At 40.1% G+C, this 7,009-nt stretch overlaps 1 protein-coding gene across 1 annotated transcript; it reads right to left on the bottom strand.

The window, feature by feature from the left end:
- Positions 1 to 1,037: 1,037 nt before the first annotated feature.
- On the bottom strand, positions 1,038 to 2,173 carry LOC310824254 (forkhead box protein L2-like). Its single transcript, XM_083697098.1, has one exon. The coding sequence runs from the start codon at positions 2,162 to 2,164 to the stop codon at positions 1,250 to 1,252; it is 915 nt and encodes a 304-aa protein (XP_083553224.1). The 5' UTR covers positions 2,165 to 2,173; the 3' UTR covers positions 1,038 to 1,249.
- Between the last annotated feature and the right edge of the window lie 4,836 nt (positions 2,174 to 7,009).

The raw sequence follows: 7,009 nt of genomic DNA, 5'->3' as shown, positions 1-7,009 counted from the left end.
AAAAACATGACTTGTTCCTGTAGAAGAAGCCTAGTTTAACTCTCAGTTTTTTTGTTAATTAATCTATATGTGTTTTAAACGACAATTTATCATCGATCCAGATACCAATATACTTGTATGAGGTGACTCTCTCAATTCGAATCCATGGCCTCAGACTTGCGAGTTCTAGAGAAAAGCATATACTTAGTTTTGGCTGCATTTCGTACTAAATGGAGGTCCACACGTGAGCATTGAATGGCGTCAAAAGCGGTCTGTAGGTTAGACAAAGCTTTGTCATGCAAAGTTCACTGCAATTGAACTGTGGTGTATGCATAGTTGAAACTTTGGTCTTAGTAATTATGACAATATAAATGATATTGTCATTTGGTTGATTGAATAGATACCCTAAAGTGGTTAATAAAGTTCGCACAAATAAAGATTACTTCACGACCAATGTATTACTGTGAATGAAATACAGTTTATTAAGAAGTTCACAAAACTAGAAAAGAGGGGAAAGTGCTCATTTAACATGGTCCCAACATTAGAGACAAAATAATTACGTTTATAAAAAAATAAGAAAAGTTAAAAAAAAATATGGCACTGGCTGTTGTTATTGCAAGCTAAACCATCTCTATCAGGGGTGGGCCACGATGGCTAAAATGTCAATGTTAAATATCTTTGGTAGCCTATGCTCTGACGGTGTTCCCCACCTGCACCCCGTGTAAGAACTTTGACACGATATAAATACAGGTAACAACAATCATCATTTCACCTTGTCTTGTTGAAGTCAGCTCAGCTCTTGAAGTGGTAATTCAATTATCACATGCTTAGGCAGTGTTTTGAATTCCAAAGCGAGCGACGTTTTGTCGATTTTGTTTTCATGTTTCAATTGGCAATAATACATGTACATATATAGTTGTGCCATTGCGGAAAACTCATTACGTATACCGATCACACAGAAATCGAATTGGTTGTTTAATTTCTATCCTCTTGAATTCGGAAATAGGCGGATTTTACATAAGTAGACTAACATACAAAAGCACGGCCTTCCGTCCACGAAATGGCCCTCAAAAGGTTCTGCTACCTTGTGCGTCCCCGTGGCTCCTTTACCTCAATTTTTCCAGTTTTTGAAAATCCTCTCAGCATCCACTCTTGAATATTTTCCCAATATGCTTTGAGTTCATCATTTGGATCAAAATAGCTCGTCATGTTGTCTAAAAAATGATTCGCTTATGGTTTGAAAAAATATACTTTTTCCAAGTAACTAAACTTAAATGTCAATCCTCGTGTGTAACGCAGAGTGTTTACTCTCGTGATCCCAGTATGAACAGTGCATCATGGAGAGCTCGGCAGGCTGGCGGGAGCAGGCGAACTGGAGGCCCGCTCCATTGCTGGAAGAGACCGGGGGATGTGCTGCAGTGGCGGGGCTCAGTTGCTGAGGATGGTGGACGTGCGGGTGGTGGACGTGCCTCATACCGTTATAGGAGTTCACCATAGGGAGCGCCATGCTCTGCACTCGGGAGTACGGGTTATAGGAGGAGGGAGCGGACAGTCCTTTCACATTGACGGGACTTACGTTGCCACTGGCCATCTGGCAGGACGTGTAGGACGTCGGGGTGGGCGGCTGGCCCAGTGACCATGAGTTGTTCATGAAGCTGGTCTGTAGGTACTTCGGAGGGGACAGGTAGCCGTACCCATCACTGCCGAAGAGGGACTTCCCCGGCTGGAAGTGGGTCGGTGGAGGTCTGAAGGGCCGCTTCATTCTACGCCGCCTCCTGTAGTTCCCCTTCTCGAACATGTCCTCGCACGCCGGGTCGAGGGTCCAGTAATTCCCCTTCCTCTCGCCGCCTCCCTCCCGGGGTACCTTGATGAAACACTCGTTTAGACTTAGGTTATGTCGGATACTGTTTTGCCAACCTTTCTTGTTTTTCTCGTAGAAAGGGAACTTGGTGACGATGTACTGGTAAATACCAGAGAGTGTGAGCCGCTTTTCGGAGCTCTCACGAATCGCCATGGCAATGAGAGCGACGTATGAGTACGGGGGTTTCTGGGACGGGTCCGTCTTCTCCGAACTCTTGTCATGGACCGGTTCGTCTTTAGGTCGCTCTTTCTCCTTTGCCGTATTGATGTCGTGGACCATCAAGGCCATTGCGTCACCCTCGGCATTTTGGTAAGTGGCCATCATTACGCACACCAAAACAAAAACAAATACAGCACAAATACAGAAAAGGAACGATTATATGCACTTTCGGCACAGCATGGATAGGTGAAAAACAATATGAACCGTAGCACCCCTAGATGCACCCCACAAGAGGACTCAAAAGCTGGCTCCAAATCGCTTAACGCGCAGAGTAATCCGTCTTTTGTGCCACAGTTCAGCACTTGATATGCATTATAGACTCCTCTTCGAACAGAGTTTCTTCTACACTGGTTTCTGATGGAGGCGCAACCCAGATTGTGCTTTGGTTCCTCACGAGCCCAACCCTTTTCTCTTTTTTTTCCTACAGGCAGATATCAGTGCGTGGTAGTTTCCCGTGCGTTGCGCGACGTACTGCTTTGTGATTTGTGCGCGTTTCACGAGTTCCGCCTCCGCTACAGTCGCCTAGGATCGGAGTCTCTCTCTACACGTCACAAAATCAAATTCATTTTCATAACTACACACGGCAACAATAACATTTATCATTTTTATATAAAAATACAACGTTGTAAGTGAACAGAAATAGAGGAAAGGGTAGGGACGGCCATATAAAAAAGAAACGATTAAAAGCAAGACATCTTTAAGGTAATTATTGTAATGTATTAGCCTACAGTATATGCCTTCATTTGAGCAACAAAGCACGTGTCAATGTTGCATGGAACTGCACAGCAGTGATGTGGAGATGAAAAGCCAGTTATGCGTCACATGTTTTGGGTCAACTACCTTCGACAAAATAATAATATTGTTCATGGATGATAATATTTTGCCTGCACAATTCGACATGAAAACCATGTTTTTTTTTCTCCGTTTCAAAACAAATATTAGGCTGTAGGCCGACTTGTCAATGTAGCACGTTAAAATCCTAAATTTCAAAGGCCTACCCCCAGATTTTCCACATTATGTTCATGCATTCAGTTTGACTAGCCCACATGCTGAAGACTCATTAGCTACTGCCCGCTTGTCCGCAGCCTCAGATAACCAGGTTTGATAGTCCCGCTAATTAGCTTGCATTGCGAGGGAGGTGTATGGAGGGGATATACATTTCCCTGGCCACCGATGCGGGTCCCGTCGGCTTTCTCCGGGAGGGTATTTTCGTGCTATGTGTGCAGGTCGAACAGCGTGTGTGTCAGCGCCCGCAACCGGCTCACAGGAGAGAAGACCCGGCTCGCAAGGGAACAGCTGAACCGCGAAGAGAGCCAACCATCTTTTTTCAGATAGGCCTGTGTTTGGACTGCATGCGCATTTGCGAAATGTCTACCTACCTACAGTGCCTTCGGAAAGTATTCAGACCCCTTCACTTTTTCCACATTTTGTTGTGTTACAGACTCAATTTAAAATTGATTAAATTAAAAGAATTTAAGAACCCAATACCCAAAACACGTTTTCTGAAATTTCAGTACATTTATTAAAATTGAAATACAGAAATACCTAATGTCATCAACAAATCACTCAATAAGTTGAACTGAGTCCATCTTAAAGCAAGGATAATAGTTAATGTAATTTTGGAATTAATATCTTTGTTTTTATAGGGTCTATGATTTGCATAGGAATCAATTACACACTGTGTAGATTAGAATGTCACTACCAACTCAGCAAATTTCATAATTTCTCTTGATCCTGACAAACTCCCTGCCAGTGACAAACATATCCATAACTTGATGCAGCTACCACTATTCTTCACAGGAGAGATGGTGCAGAAACTGAATTGCATGTGCTGGATTTGCACCAAACTTAATGCTTTGTAGTAAAACCAAATAAACACATTTCCAGCCACTGTATCACTTGAATTCATTGTTGCAAACACAATTATGGATATGTGAGAGATTATTTTCCATTAATGGATTCCTTTTGGCCACTTGGTTATAGACCAATTTTGTTGAGTGACTGAGATGATGTTGTCCCATCGACTGTGCTTTTTCCTCTCCACCATTTAACTTTGTAGATTTTTGTAAGTCTCCCCAGGCCTCAGAGTCGCATTCCTGAGCATTTTTGTTCCTCTCCATTTGCTCAGTTTGTAATGACAACCTGATCCACACAGTGTGTAATTTATTCCTATGCAAATCAGAGACCCTATAAAAACAAAGATATTAATTCCAAAATTACATGAAATATTATCCTTACGTTAAGATGGACTCAATTCAACTTATTGCGTGGTTTGTTGATGACATTTTTGCATTTTAGCTAATTTTAAGAGTGTCATAGCAAAGGGTCTGAATACTTATGTACATGAGGTATTTCTGTATTTCAATTTTAATAAATTTACTGAAATTTCTAAAAACCTGTTTTCGCTTTGTCATTCTGGGGTATTGTGTGTGGATTGATGGCAAATTCTTTTAATTTAATCGATTTTAAATTGAATCGATAACATAACAAAATGTGGAAAAAGTGAAGGGGTCTGAATACTTTCCGAAGGCACTGTATGTGCCTTGATAGCGTTTGTATAACCATGTATGTGGTACCTTTTTTTAAATTACAAAGCTAACTAAAGTGTTCAGTGATTTGTTCGTTAGTAGGTGTCAAACGAGAGTAATGCAGACAACGACGCATTAAAAATGCATTGATATCTGCATAATGCATGTTGGTTATAACAATACAATCTGAATTTGGGGTATTTGAAAATATGCAACAAACCTTAATGAAATAATTTATTTTGTTATTTATTTAAGTTATTTAAATTATTTTGATGATAGGCTTATATTGCAATTAATGCACGTCAAATGTTTAGAAATGGGCTTTACTTTCGTATTTTATGTGATGAAACGGCATAATTTCATCAAAATAATTGGCATAATTTCATACCCAACTAGTTTTCGGTTATACTGAGGAAAAGAAGCAAACTAATTTGGACACTTTTATTGGTTGGTTGTATTTAGTTTTCAAATAGAGGTGGATTAATTCTGCATGTACATGTTGCTTAAACAACATAGGTGCGGTGAGGTGGTTTATAAGTGTGTGGAAACAAAGGATCCGACTGACACCACGCGGGTTTAGTAATACCTCGTGATTTCGGGAGTTGTTTTGTCTTCATTGTTCCGGACAACTCTCCAAGTTCCCTTGCGCCCAAATCGATGAGGACTAGGAGACTTAACTTGTAGAGCTGCACTGGATCAAAAAAGAGGATACGATGCGTGCTGAACGGTCATTCAACACGCAATAATTGAGAAGACAGATAATGACAAAATTGTTTCTATTACTATTGTTGTTACTTATTATATCATCATTGATGACAGGAGTGGAAATAGTTTTTTAGGATAGCAGGCCCCGATCGGAAATCTGCTAAAATACTGTATGAATAATGTGTTAAGAAAAAGAAAAAAGCATTACAAAAAAGGCATTCTGAACTCGCAACTAAGACAAACACAACGCTATTTCAGTAACAAATAAGGAAATGTAGGCATATAGCTAAATAGCCTATACTATTAACTTGGCTATTTCCACAAATCATTCAGCATATACAGTATGACAACAATTTGTTATTGGGCCTCGGCCCTGCATATTTGAGCCTAGTCAGAAGGCTTTGATTTCATCTCTTGACAAAATGACTCCACTGTGAAAAGTGGAAGCCAATATTATCTATATGGACCCATCAAAGGCCTGTGGTTTCCTGCAAATATTTTCTGAATAACCCATTAGCTCATACAATATTTAAAACATACATTTTCTAAATATACGTCTTGACTTTGGAATCACTCCTCTAAGCGACTGCAAATGAAGTGTAGCCTTTTTTCCAGGGCAGTGGCACACCTTGTTCACCTGCGCAAGGCATCTGTCCCGGACTACTAAATAATGTTCATTCGATTGTCATTGTTTTCTTTATATTACATTTTAATGATAAAAGAGGTCGAAGTAAAGTGTTGGTTCACAAAATAAGAGGGTGAAGAATCGACCTATTATAACCGACAGGCTAGCGGAGAGAGTTGAGGAACATTACTAAACCTGGCTTATATAGACCGTAAGTGAATTGCCAGATCATGAGGAATGGACAAAACGATAAATGCATGATGGATGTGACAATTATATAATGCATAACTAGCTTGTGATGTGACGTTTCTAGGCCTAGCCAATTACATGATTTGGCACTAATTCAGATATAAATCAAATGAAAAAAATAGACAGCACATCGACATGTACGCAAGAGAAAGAGAGATAGACATATATAGAGTAGTTTGTTATGTTCTTGGATAAATACACAGACGCCAAAGTTCTTCTCAAATTCTCGCTTGATCCCAAACAATCATCGGCGAATAAAAGCTTACTGTAATAAAAAAAGATGCAATGTAAAACAAGCCCACAGCTGACAGAAAAGTCAGTGTAGCTGTTTCGCAGACACTTTAATTATAGTACTGATACATTGATATATCGCCTTGTAAATTCATTGAGGTTGTTTTAGTTGTCTGTAAGTAAAAGTCAAAATAATAATATGAACAACGATCATGGGCGTAGCGTCCCATAGGCTAAGTAAATTGAAATAAATGTACCAAAATTATATAATTACTCTTGGGATTATAATCAAAGTCACTGATGTATTCTCACATAAAGCAAAGGCGTTATTATCGTAACAATCGCATTCGTCTCCTTTACCAACGTCATTTGCAAGAGCAGGCAAGAGAACCGATGGATTTTCCAAAACGATGTGCTCACCAAACTTCACACAGTTAGGGTGACTGGCGGCTGGCCTATAGTTTAACAGCAAGACTGACACTGATGAAGCAAATTCGTCATGGAGTAAATTGTTTTAATTTCTTCTCTCTGCGCCCAATCCTTTAAACAGTAACCACTGGTGAACGGTTTACTGCTGCGTCTCGAGCGTGTGCACAGTGGACGCAGTTTGGC

Source organism: Argentina silus, assembly GCF_951799395.1.
Source record: "Argentina silus genome assembly, chromosome: Y".
NCBI classification, from domain to species: Eukaryota; Metazoa; Chordata; class Actinopteri; order Argentiniformes; family Argentinidae; genus Argentina; species Argentina silus.
Note: the sequence above shows the minus strand (reverse complement) of the source record. Positions and strands in the feature narration are given on the sequence as shown.

What these genes read in the sequence shown, in the direction of transcription:
- LOC310824254 (XM_083697098.1), bottom strand. Translation starts at nt 2,164, where the DNA reads ATGATGGCCACTTACCAAAATGCCGAGGGTGACGCAATGGCCTTGATG.